The 14,249-nt window shown below is 37.2% G+C and overlaps 1 protein-coding gene and 1 non-coding gene across 2 annotated transcripts in view; both read left to right on the forward strand.

Annotated features, from left to right (window-relative positions):
• The window catches only part of LOC106835803 (gamma-interferon-inducible protein 16-like), a 70,440-nt gene that overhangs the window by 17,748 nt on the left and 38,443 nt on the right, over positions 1-14,249 (forward strand). Inside the window, exon 8 of the mRNA XM_070498070.1 lies at positions 12,965-13,110. Within this exon, the coding sequence (XP_070354171.1) occupies positions 12,965-13,110 (146 nt within the window). The remainder of the gene's footprint in view (positions 1-12,964; positions 13,111-14,249) is intronic.
• On the forward strand, positions 437-12,389 carry LOC106835732 (uncharacterized). The gene is made up of 4 exons (XR_011498087.1): positions 437-710; positions 3,833-3,911; positions 5,441-5,551; positions 11,684-12,389. It is a non-coding gene; the product is annotated as an uncharacterized protein (transcript).

Consider the following 14,249-nt stretch of genomic DNA (forward strand, 5'->3'; position numbering starts at 1 on the left):
GTGTCACATGTTATTGAAACTATAGGCAACTTCATAGCAGATCTTCCTCCACCCAGAAAGTACACTCAAGTACTGGTAGGGACAGATGCTTCTTCCACGATATCGTCCTGCCACTGCCATTCTGAGAACAAGGTAGAAGGGAGAAGTGGCTGGGTGACTCACCTTTCCATTTGGGTCTCATTGATGGGGCTTTGGTTTCTATTGACTCACATTTAATTTCACTGGATAAGAAAGTTCTAATGTTGGAACTTCTTTCAACTATGTATGTGCTACAAAACTCCAAAAGAGGGTATCTCTGCTACTATTCTTCATTTTGAATAAAATATTTACAGGAAGGAAACTATGCAGTTCCCCTGACTAACAGTATGAAAATCTATGAACATTGATGGGTGGAGTCTCAAAATCCCCTCATAACTTCACAGCCTCTCTCCCCTTGGGAAGAAAGCAAGTGGCGGAGAATACTATCTCATAGCACATAACAGAGCCAGCACTTGTCAACTTTTTGGATGATCCAAACTAGTACCGTTCTTCATTGTAATCTTTCAAAATATTTCATTTTCTTAGCTTTTCACAAGATTGCAACATTTTGCAGTTCAGTCTCCAGAGAATTTTACTAATTTATCTTTCTACTCTTACAACATAAATACTGATTCCTGCATTTCTGAAGACTATCTCAAGATCTAGACTACTATGGAAGAAGTTCTAGTGAGGTGAGACTTGTGAGTATTTCTGTTGTGAAAGATCTGGATACCTAGTTAGTAATCATATGTTTACAAGGGCATTCTCTCTTAAATAAGATATTTTCTTCTTGTTTCTCTTTTGCTCCATTTTATTTAATACATATCATTGTGCTTAAACCTCAAAATAAAATCTCATTTAATCTTCCATAAAAACAACTCCAATTATTATTCAGTCAAATGCATATATTGAAAATTAACTCCCTTTTAATCTTCTGTTTCTACAAAGGATATTTAGTGAATTTGACATTATTTCTGGCCTCAAGAGTCTTCTGTCTTTTGTTTGCCTGGAGGAGGGAGAGAAATATGTAGCATCTGTAAGAATATAAGTGAATATAGTAATGGGTTCATTGTCTACTGGTCGAGTCTTTCACACTTCTTTCCTTTGCTTACTACTCAAAGTTTCTTCAATACACTGTGCTTCTTTCTACTTCAGGATGTTCAGAAACCAAACCTGGTCAAATTTTTTCATCCTCTCAGTCTCAATTTATGTCTCCTTCTCAGGAAATCCTCCCTTATGTTTCCTCAGGCTAGGAGAATTCTCCCGGTGTTTAATTGTATAGGATCTTTGTTTTTGCTTGAGAAAGATTATCCCCGAGCTAACATCTGTACTAATTTTCCCCTATTTTGTATGTGGAACACCAATACAGGGTGGCTTGATGAGCAGTGTGTAAGTCCACACCTGGGATCCAACGCCACGATCCCTGAGCCGCTGAAGTGGAGCACGGGAACCTAATCACTACACCACAGTGCCAGCCCCTAGATCTTGTTTTTTCTTTTCTACCACTTACAACAACTGTAATTAACATTTGTCATTTTACCCAGACTACAAGTTTCAAGAGTAGGAGTATCCTGTCTGCCTTTTAAACCACTTTATCCAAGTTACTAGTGCAGGATCGGCCTCACGATATACTCTAAATAAATACAATCGCCCAATAAAATAATAAACACCAAATACCAAGATAAGAATTTCACAGAGTCCGTTGAAGCTTAAATAAGGCTAATCTAATCCAGGCAAGAATGCAATATATAAATAAAAATAGAATGTTCAACCACACACACACGCACACACACACACACACACATGAAAGTGGTGGAAAAAGGAAGAGAGTTTAAAGGTTTGGGGAAACCCACATAGGAAAACCACACACTAACACCTGGAAATGAAATAGGGGAAGCCATGTTTTATAATTGCATGTTTTCATTAGTTCTGATTGTACTGTTCTGAAATGTGGATTTGCTAGACTTTTATTATATCTCACAAATATAAGAGCCAGTCTAATAACTCATTGAAATATCTACCAATGACCCCTACTGTTAAAAAGGAGAGTATTTTTTTCTTCATACACAATGAAGGGGAAAAGATTATGGTGGGTCAGAGTGGCAACAAACTACATCATTTACAATTTTTTACCTTTCCTTCTCTCACTTTTTCTTTCTTTCCTGATTATTTTAGGAAAAACATGATTCAATACAGGCAACCAATCACTGAAACAAAATACAACTTTAAATTACCTGAAATTCCAGCATCCAGATTATACCACATGTATATCCTTTCAGATTTTCACTGCTTAGGTATATACATAATTTTTCTGAAAATAGTGTCCAACGTTATTTAATATTCCATAATCGATTTTATTTTTTAATGTATTATAACCATCCTACACATCCATAAATAGAGAAAGAAATAATGACTTAAAAATTAAAATGCTCAAATGCATGGATGTCCTTAAATGTATTAAAAAAAATCCCATGTAGTATAAAATTTCTATATCCTCTATTATAATTATCTCTGTAATGAATATACTTCTATTCTCTATTGTCCTAGTATGTCACTCCAAGTAGTTGTATAATTTTTTTCATTTGGGTCCTGTACCTCTCTTGTCAGGTTGCATTCCATGCTACTATTGTTGCTTTCATATATAATCACTGATTAACGTGCTTGGGGAAAGTGCTTTCCTGTGTTATGTTAAATTGGTCACATTGATGAGAAGTCAGATACAAGCAAAGATTGCTGTGTGTACTATTCCAGCTCACACCATTCTAAGTATTTTTGGTCTGAGGCAGTAGCCAATGTGGCTCCATGGTCTTGTTTTTATGAAGCCCATGGCCTAACCTTGCCTCTCACACTTCCTCCTATAGATTAGACAACTTTCCCTCCATAAAGTATCCTGAATCAACTCATATGATCTCAAGCCACTGTGGATAGAAGGGAATGAAGACAAACCAATCCATTCCCAGGTTTTCTGTTAGCATGCTGATTCCTAAAGACCTGACATTGAGAAGTGCAGTGTATTCATGTTGAGGGCCATATTTCCAACAATAGTGCCCTGAGATTGTTTGCATTAAATGACTTAAGGAGGTCAACCAGCACATGTGTTTCTCACTTCTCATAACACAGCATTATTTCTTGGGAACGGGCACTATGAGTTGGGCTCTCAAAATGACCCAGTGTACACCACTTACAACTGAAAATTGATATCTGTGCCTTATGGTGGACATCAGTCTCCAATTTTAGTGCTATTCAAGATGAGGTTTGGGTTTTTTTTTACTATTTTTATTTTCTTTTGTCATTTAAGTGGTTAAAGATATATTTGAATTTATTATTTTATTACATAAAGAGCAAACAAAATTTCCAGGATCAATATTCTTTACAAATACGCTTCAGGAACAGCTGTGAATGGGTTCTTCCAGTTACATAAGGCAAGCCTTCAAATTTTTGTTCAACTTTCTCTTCGAATACATAGGATTAAAATATTGACTTGACAAAGTGAGCTTTGTGTGGTGATTGAATATGAAAAATCAGGACTATCTTGACTATTGATGGTTAGGTGAAATTTTCCCATAGGATATGGGATTAGGCACCCTATTAATACACATTCTTTCAAGATATCTCCCTGGAAGGGCTGTAGAAAAAGATTCATTAGGCAAGCTTGACATTTAATCAGTAGGATTATCTATTTTTTGCCACGAGGATCAATGACAAGAGGAAAACAGTCGATATTCATATATATGAGATACAATCTTTTTAAGCCCCAACTGAACTACATCAATCATCATTTTATTTTCATTTGAATAATGCATTCTCAATCAAGCTTGGATTCTGGTTGTGACATGTCATCAGAGTAAGAATGGATTGGCTACTATTCCCTGGGATATAAATACATTCAACAGGTAAGCATATGATCAAAACATTCAGGGCTGTCTACTCTGACTAACCATAGTTAGAGGGAGCACTTCAATTACATAAAACTATTTCTATGCTGCTATCATCTCAGCTAATTCTTATACCACCGACAGCTTCATAACCCCATTATATTTGTCTCCTAGGATAGTCCCTTAATTTTACCCTCATTACTTTGCATGCACTCTCTTAAAGAGATCATTCTTATAAACATAATTATTTAATTGACAAGTAATAGCCTCCCTAATGTCCATCTCTACCCTTAACTTAAGACCAGCTCAATGCATCCACACAGACAGTACTAAAGTCTGTGAAAAAGAACTGTAAAAGTCCACAGGTATGTACAGCACACGTGGCAGATACTCCTTGGTTTTCTCTGACTTATTCCTGCTTTTGTGGAATTATACAGATGGTTTCCCAATTCAGACTTCGACTTCTCCTCCATCACCCTAGTTTATATTTACCCAATAAACTTTATTTTCCCTTGGGGTGACCTCACAGCATGTACAAATTTAGCTGGTCTTTGAGACCCTTCTTCCAGTCATGGCTTCATTCTTCGTGAAGATCAGATAGTGGGTTATAACAACACCATCTGCTGATTGGTTCTATTTATCTGACATCTGCAGATTCTCCAGATCATATCCAGTGTCATTAACAGGGGGAAAACAAAACACAATGCAGAAGAAAGTATTTATCAGGCCCTCCACCCTTTTAAAGACTTAGTGTTTTTCAGAATTTGAAGGCTTCGATATTGTAATTATATAAGCCAATTACACACTTGTGTTTTCTGTGTACAGTTGAGAATGACAAAGGTAATAATGAAATTCAGTCATTGAAGTAATGGATCCTAGGCATAAATAAGAAGATAACTAGTGCACAATTCATTTACAAATACTCTACGAAGGATTCACATACTTAGAATGATTTTTCCAACTATGTGAATGTGTTATATACTACTGAAAGCACAAGCATCTTCACAGCAGAACTTTTTCCATGCAGGAAGTATGCTCAAGTACTGGTAATGATAGACGTCTCTACTAAGATCTCCTCCTACTGCCACTCTGAACAGGAAAGGAGAGAGAAGTGGCTGGCTGACTCATCTCTCCTCTTTTGAAATTAGAGCCTCATTTAAGGGGAGTTGGTGTCTACTGATCCACTTTTAAGCCTGCTGGATAAGAAAGTTCTAATGTTTTAACTCCTTTCAGCTATAAACAATTTTTTTAAAAAAAATTTAAGAGAAAAACTTAGCTCTAATTTTTCATTGTGACTGAGATGTTTACAGAAAGGAACTGTTCAGTTTCTGTGGCCAAGGAAATCAAAAGCTATGAACACTAACGGGAGGAGTCTCAAAACTATTTTATAAATACTTAACTTCTTCTTTCCTGAAGGATAGCAAAGTTTGAGAAGCCAGCACTAACCAAGTTAAGTGACTCTAGCCAGTACCTTTTCTTCTTGTTATGTTTCAAAATACTTCATTTTCCTCTTCCCTTCGTGAGATTTTCAACATCCTCCATTTCAGAGTCTGAGATCTTTAGTGACTTCTCTTCCTACTGGTGTGAACAAACAGTGATTCTTGCATTTCTGGTGAAGATCTCAAGATCTATAGACCAGAGTAGCAGTTTCACATCAGGTGAGTCCTATGAGGTTTTCTGAACAGACAGATCCCAGTACTTATTTTGTAACCACAAGATCATAAGAGGAGAATTAGTCTTGGTTCTTCCAGGTGGGGATGTGGGAAGTGAGTGAAGGGCAGTAGGGCTATATTCAGAAAAGTGAAAACCAGAGTAGCTTGATTCTAATCCTTCATCTACCTAGGAATATACTATACATCTTTTATTCTACTACAACTGAACCCTGAACAAAGCGAAATGCATTTTGACGATTGCAGATTCATACTACAGCTGTTTACAACATGAGTTAATATTTAGAAGTAGGCTTTGGTTTTCTTTTTTTAAAAAAAAAAAAAAGATCGGCACCTAGGCTAACAACTGTTGCCAATCTTTTTTTTTTAAGGATTGGCACCTGGGCTAACAACTGTTGCCAGTCTTTTTTTTTCTGCTTTATCCTCCCCCCCCCCCCCCCGTACATAGTTGTATATCTTAGTTGCAGATCCTTCCAGTTGTGGGATGTGGGATGCCGCCTCAACGTGGCCCGCGAGCAGTGCCATGTCCGCGCCCAGGATCCGAACCCTGGGCCGCCGCAGCAGAGTGGGCAAACTTAACCACTCGGCCACGGAGCCGGTCCTGGCTTTGGTTTTCTTGCCTGTAGGGTGAACAGAAAACTTGGTGGCTGTGGTGAGAGGCTGGGTAAAAGACAAGATGGTGGTTTGGAAAAAAGTATCATGAAATAGTATTAAATAAAAAAATACATCTGGATATAAAGTTGTATTATATGGTGTTATCACAATTTTACAAAATGAGAACAAACACATACACATAGCATAAAATTTCCAAGTTTCACACAGTCACTCATACATGGTGTCTTAATATTTTTATAAGGATGCTTAGTTTTTACTCCATTCCACACCATGTGTTAGAGGTAGTATTTCAGCTACTTGGGGAATCCCCCTGCTTTCCTCAAAGTTAGAGATAAACACCGGCGGTGAGAATTTGTAGGAAAAGAGTAGCTGGAGTCAAATCTATACTTATCTTTTGGAATGCTTTACTCTTTCTGTAAAGCCTAGTCCACAAACCTTTCACATGTGCTTGAGAGGAACGTAAAGATTAAATGTAGGTTTTGGAATTTTCTCAATATTAGATAAAGTTTTTCATTTAACCTTATTAGCTGTGATGGTCAATTTTTCTAAATATTTTCTAAATTTTTTCTATATTTTATGTGTTTGGTTAAGTGAGAAATCCTAAAATCTTGAACCATAAGGATGAATTTGTCAAATTTTCCATCCAGTTTTCCCAATTTCTAATATAAATATTGGAAGGATATATATGTATATGTATGGATTACACACATATACATATGTACTATATATACACATGTATATATAAACACACATACGTATATACAGTCACGTGTCACTTCACAACAAGGATATGTTCTGAGAAATGCATCGTTAGGTGATTCATCATGGTGCAAACATCATAGAGTGTACTTACACAAACCTAGGTGTGTAGCTTACTACACACCTAGGCTCTACGGTACTAACCTCATGGGATAAGCCTCACATATGCAGTATGTTGTTGACCAAAATGTCATTATGCAGCACATGACTGTATGTATAAAGGGAAATAGAGAAATATACTACATAATATGTAATATTATTTTTAGTAACATGAAGGAATATAAAGTACTAACAAATAATATATATTTATTACTATTAGGAAATGCATGATTAGAACTGTTGTATATTCTTGGATCTTAGCCTTTTATCATTGTGTAAATGTAGGGGAGGAAAAATAATTTTCCCTTTCTCCGAGGTTCTTGGCTAAGCCCTTCCTGTAATAAAAAGACAGATTAACAGGAAAAAAAAGTATAATTTTGTAGTATGGGAGACCCACAAAGAGATGAGACGCAAAGGCAGTCAGGCAATTGAGGCATAAATACCATCCTGAGCTAAAGGAAGGGACATGGGTCTGGGCTTCAAAGGAAAGGAAGGCAATTCACAGGAAGATGGGAAGAGCAGATGTTTGGTAAACAAGTGGTTGGCCTGCCATGCAGATAAGTCTCTCAGATGAAAACGTCTCTGGTAATAGCTTTCTTTATGGTATAGATCCCATTTCTAAATTCTTTTAGGCAGTTAAGGGGGTGATAAAGAGCTTTCTCTGAGTTGGCTGGGTCTTGATTGCCTTCAGTTCCTCACGCCAATGTGGCATATTTGGAGTGGTACATTCTGTTACCCTTCAATAAAGAAACTCCAGTTCTTTGTCTTATGGTCTATTTAAAGCTAACTAATTAGGATAAAAGTTCATCATTAAATTACAGTTTGCATGATAAAATTTTTACAACTTGTTTTTTCAACATTTAAATGAAATTTTGTCAGCAAGATATAGGTAGATTAAAAAATAATGTCACTTAAGGGTTTCACCCTTTATGATATTCTGTTGAATACTATATTTTAGCTGATTTCCTCCATCTCTTTTTCAGTTTGTAGCACTTATTCTATGCTTCCTTCTTCTTTGTTGTCAATATTTTTAAATGTGCATTTCTATTGTCCCTTTAAGGGCAAGTACTTAGCAAACTCATATCCTCTTTCTCTCTACATTTCACACATAGCGTTAATCTACTTCCTGTTTTGTTTCTCTTTGGTTGGGGCTTGATTTATTTTTAAAACATTGACAGACCGAATTTAGTTGTTCACTCACCCTTTTTCATGAAGTATTTCTTGACTTTATGTATTTGTTTTCTTATTGAACAGTATGTCTAAAGAGCGTTTTGGTGGGTGTCTGTGTTTTGCAAGTCTCCTGATTGTTAATCATGTCAGTTAACATCAGAGAATTGTTTTTTAGGTCCTACATTAAAATGCAATCTTGGCTAGATATAGCATTCTAGTTTCAAAATGATTTTTCCTTTTAGATCAGTTGGCAACACCTTTCTGAAACTCTTGAAGTCACATAGGATTCAGAATTTAGAATTTAAGTGACTTAAGAAAGCCTGTGTAATGCACTCACCATATATGACATATTACATAGATGGCCCAGTAGGGTCTAGGTAGTGACTTCCAAATCAAATGTACTGATACTTCTGCAGCAAAGCATACAGCATTCACACTATAGTGAGATTTAAAGATTATACATGAACTCCTCAGATCAGTTTTTATTTTGCTAATAAATTTTGTTACTAAATTCACACACTCACATGCAAACACACACAACCCTTTTGGTTTCAAAAGGATTTTTTGTTTCAAAAGTGCAGATAGGGTATTGAGGGCAAATAATATTGAAAATTACTCCATTGTCCTTCTAGATGCAGTTTTGCTGTTGAGAATCTAATTCTTCAGCCTTTGTAGTTCAGGAAGCTTTCAGAATTTTTGCTTTGTTGCTGTTGTAATATAGAGACACACCCTTCACTGTCTCTGTATTAGGTCTTGGTGTGAGTTTTCTTTTCCTCTCCTATTTGGCACTCTGTTGGCTTTATCAATTTGAGGACATTCGTGTTATTTGAATTCCAAGAAGTTTATCCCATTATTTCTTCAAGTATGTTTTCTGAAGATTTTATTTTTTTCCTTTTTCCCCTCAAAGCCCCCCAGTACATAGTTGTATTTTCTTTGTTGTGGGTCCTTCTAGTTGTGGCATGTGGGATGCTTCTTCAGCGTGGCTTAATGAGCACTGCCATGTCCACTCCCAGGATTCAAACCAAGGAAACACTGGGCCGCCTGCAGCGGAGCACGCGAACTTAACCACTCGGCCACAGGGCCAGCCCTTTCTTCAAGTATTTTTTCCTTTCCGTTCTAGTTTTCTCTCCTTTTGCAACAAATAATACGTGGACACTGATTGGAAATTTAACCAGTACTCTGACATCTCTTACATATTCTTTTATATTTTCTATTTCTGAATTCCAACCTATCTCCTTGTGCGAGAGATAGCAATCTGATTTTACCAAGCACTTGTAGGGGAGGAGGAAATATTCATCTACCTTTTAGGTTTTTATGGCTGGTCTAAGAATTAAATTGTCATGAGACAGAATAACAAGAGAAAATCAAACAAGTTTAATAACATGTGCACTGGGAGAAACACAGGAAAACTAAGTAACTCATCAAAATGGCCAAAGCCACCTCCTTAAATATCATCTTCAGCTAAAGACAAAAGAGGATGTTAGGGGTAGTGGTTTGGGACTTCAAAGGAGAGAAAGGCAAGTCACATGGAAATGGAAAAGCAAATGTTTGGTAAACAAATGTTTACTATGCCTTTCAGAGACAATGGGACATGAGAGGACTTTGATCAAATGGACCTTACTGGATTCCTCCCTGTCTACCACACTCATTTGATTTATACTATAATTATCTATGGTGATAGCTCCTTCCTGAAACAAGCTTTCTATATTAAATTCTTTTAGGCAGTTAAGGGGAAGGTCAAAGTTTCTTCCTGAGTCTTTTGTTCTTAAAAGTAATTAAGCCACAGAAACACATTTGAGGTGGCAAATTCTGCTCCCCTACACGCTCGTTTACCTCCTAGGTATATCCATTGCAGCCAAAATATTAAGTTCCAGAACCAGGTCTTCTGAACTCCAAAGACTAAACTCTTAGGACTCATATTCTGCTTCCTCAGTCAGTGTGTTGGGGGAAGATATTGGGAAGAAAAATGTCATATTGATAAAAAGTCGTTTTTCACAAATAGTGATTCATAATTACCTTTAGTGCTCAGGACACTATGTATAAAAGTATTCAATGCAAGGCTTTCCCTTTGACTCATATCAGGCTGAATATATCTCCATTATTTGTATAATTTGGCAGAATTTTAAATTAAATTTGATAGGTTTAATGTAGACCATGTATTCACTAATTCTACCTTTCAAGAAAAAAGCTAGGAGGTTCTTTTCAGACAAAGGGCCTGAAAAAGCAAGATGTGCTATATATTTCTGGAGCTTAAATATGAGAAAGGGAAAGCAGGAGAAGTAAAAAAAAGATAAAATACAAATTATTCAAGGTCTCCAAGACAGTCTAGGAGAAAGGAAATTTTCCTAAATAAAATGGGGAACTATTAAAGGAAAAAGATAACCGACTCTTAAAAAAGAACTGATTAGAGACATTAAGACTAAAAGTGGAAAATCAAGCAATTGTTAAAGTAATTCTCACCAATAAATGCCACGATCTTGCACTAGGGAGCAGCAAAAGGACAAGGGTATGGGGACCTCAGACACAGAGAATGTGGTCAAGCACAAAGTTTATTCATTGGTAAGGCTGCCATAACAAAGTTCCACAGACTGAGTGACTTAAATATCGGAATATCATCTCACCGTTCTGGAGGCTGGAAATCTAATATCAAGGTGTCTGCAGGATTGGTATCTTTTAAAGCCTCTCCCCTTGGCTTGCAGATGGCTGCCATCATTCTACCTCTTCACATTGTCCTTCCTCTGTGTGTGTCTGTGTCCTAATCTCCTCTTTTTTATAAAGACACCAGTCATATTGGATTAGAGTCCACCCTAGTGACCTCATTTAACTTAGTTACTTCTTTAAAGATCCTGTCTCTAAATACAGTCAGTCTGAAGTAGCAGGAGTCAGGACTTCTACATGTGAATTTTGAAGGTACACAATTCAGCCAATAACACCAAGGGAGAGAGGATGCTAGTAAGAGCAAATTAGGAAAGAGGCAAATGGACAAGGGTCAATATCTCAGCATGGATCTGTAGGGCTGTGGCTGAAGATTATTCATATAAGGTGAGAAGCTGCAGCTCATTTTGCACATAGTCTACTGTAGTCATAGTGAGTGGGAAGAGTCACGAACCCACAGGCAGACATTCAGGGATAAACTGTAGCCCCAAGAAGGATGGGAGGAGGAAGCAGAGACTCTGACACTGTATGGCCCATACTCTAAATAGTGCAGTAATTGTCTATTTCCAGACCTCCTTCCATGATATCCAACCCTGACAACTCAAATATCATCATTAATAAGGAAGAATTTCTTAGAAGTTCCTGATGCAGTAGTTTTCAACACATTCTACACAGTGACATATCTAGTGATTATAGTCCCTCTTTGGCACACACACCCATGGACAGCTCTTTCATCTGGAGCACTCACTCACATAGACACAACCAGCATTTTAAATTGTCTATATAAGTGTATAACACTACATGTCATTTTTTTTCTTGTAGGCTCATCCATAACTTGAGACATGGTGAATGAATACAAGAAAATTGTTCTGCTGAAAGGATTAGAGCACATCAATGATTATTATTTTAATGTAGTCAAGTCCCTACTGGCCCATGATTTGGGATTGACTACAAAAATGCAAGATGAATATAACAGAATTAAGATTGCTTATCTAATGGAAGAAAAGTTCCAAGGTGCTGCCTGTGTGAACAAACTAATAGAATTGTTAAAAGACATACCAGAATTTAAAGGCCTTTCTAAAAAACCTAGAAAGGAGAAGCAAAAAGGTAATACAGAAGATCCCAAGCATGACTGCCCTGCCCTGACCCTCCCCAATCTTGATTAGAACAAAGTGAGAAGTTAAAAGGAAATAGGGAATCCCCTCTCACTGTCGCTATTCCCATACACTTCCCAACCTTGACTAGAACCCTTCTTGGTCATAGTTGGTGCATCTCTTTCCCTATTTATGACTCAGTAGCCATGATAATGGTAGTACTTCACATGTCAACAAATTGACCACTTAGCACATCTACTTTCTAATGGGGATTTTTCTATGTTGCAAGGCATATTTGGGATGCAGTGGAAAAAACAAAAGCAAGAGGGAGTTGAGGAGATGCTGAGACTCCCAGTACATTAAAAAGATGAGAAAATGACAAAACAAAAATACAAAAATTGTTTTTTATATTTAACCAATAAATGAATTTAGTCTATTTAGACTATTTTCTCCATCATTACTCTTCATAGCAAAAAAGATGAGGCAGTACTTAAATGAAATCCTACCCCTCAGAGATGTGAAGAAGTTCTTTCTCTTATAAAGTCACTGGGTTAAGAAAAAATATTTTGTAAATGCAAAAGCAAATAATATTACTTTGTTACGTAACAAATCCAGATCACATTTCCTTTTACTGGTTTCTCCACTTTGGACAGATCTTTTACAGATGGTGACCCACCAGGCAGCATTAAAAAATCTTGAATTTTTAAAAGGAAATGATAGAACAGGTTAGGAAAAGAGTTTGACTGAGGTACATGGGAATCTAGATGACAAAAGGATGTGTTCACTGTGCACGCAACCAGTATGCAAACCACTGAAGAACGTGAGACAGTGTCCCTGCCTGTATTGTTACCATTGGTCCCCTTGCAGACTGGCTGGCCAATGCAGTCAAGGTAGACAAAAGCATACCTAGACCTACACGCAGGAGCTGAGTGGAAATAATAGTGAAACTGCTTCAGCTGTCTTAGACCGGCTGCTCTGGGTTTACATGTCCTCCTTTTTTCTGCATCAGTTGAAAAGAATATTAAATCCATTCCAGCAAAAGGAACAACTCCAGTGAAAAAGAGAAAGCAGGAAGCAGCGGGTCTTGCTACACTTACACCCACCACAAGTGGTACTCTGACATCTGAAGGAGCAGAGGAGACTCCTGTGGCTCGGGTATGCTTGAGAGAGAGATGCAGGCTTGAAGCCCCACAGAAGGAACTCTGCTAAGGCATTTCCACTCATTCTCCCCGTTTGGCACTTGGTTCTTCATTAAGTTTCCCATCAAGGTCAGATATACCAAATAAATAATAATTGATCATTTTCGTGAAAGGCAATGAGCTTTAATAAACCAATGTGAATATATATGATATAATTCTAATATCTTCATATCTTCTTTAGGGATGTGTTAACTGGAGAAACAGATGATAAAATGTTCTTTCCATGTCAAAACTCAATTTTTCTAATTCTAAGTTAGCCACATCCTACCACAGAGGTTATTAGAGGAGTGATGTGTGTAAACACCTCTTTTTTTTTCAAAGATTAAGCCCTGGACTAACATCTGTTGCCAATCTTCCTGTTGTTTTTTTTTTTTTTTTCTTCTTCTCCCCAAAGCTCCCCAGTACCTAGTTGTGTATTCTAGTTGTAGGTCCTTCTAGTTCTATATGTGGGACACCACCTCAGCATGGCTTGATGAGTGGTGCTAGGTCCACACCCAGGATCCAAACTGGCAAAACCCTGGGCTGCCAATGTGGAGCACGCGAACTTCACCACTCGGCCACAGGGTTAGTCTTTCTCTTTTCTCCTACACCTAAAAACACTTTTAGCTATAAGTAAATCAACTACTCAGCAATGAAAATATGCCTTGCTTCATTTGATACACAAACATTAACAAGAAAATTAAACAATTTTCAGAAAAAGAAAAAGACAGCCAAAGAAAATACTGCAACCAAAAGGATTAAGGTGTTCCAGGAGCATGTTCAGCCTTCCTGTCCTGCAGGAGCCAGCACATCTGAAACCACTGGCTGTCCCTTGCTTCCTCAGATCTCATCATCAGCTCCATCCTCCACTTCCATAACTTAGGTACTTTATTCCTGTTTCCCTTTTCCTTCATTTTATTCAACCGAAAAATATAGTAATCAGACCTTGAGATTGAAATTCTGATCTCATCCTCTACTTAAAAATAACTCCCATGATTAATTAGTTGATAAAATATGTAAATTGAGAATTCACTACATTTTAACCTTTTGCTTCCACAAGGGATACTTGATGACCTTGACATTATCTCTGACCACGGTTAGTTACCTCTCTTGTGT

Source organism: Equus asinus, chromosome 25, assembly GCF_041296235.1.
Source record: "Equus asinus isolate D_3611 breed Donkey chromosome 25, EquAss-T2T_v2, whole genome shotgun sequence".
In the NCBI taxonomy this organism is placed as follows: domain Eukaryota; kingdom Metazoa; phylum Chordata; class Mammalia; order Perissodactyla; family Equidae; genus Equus; species Equus asinus.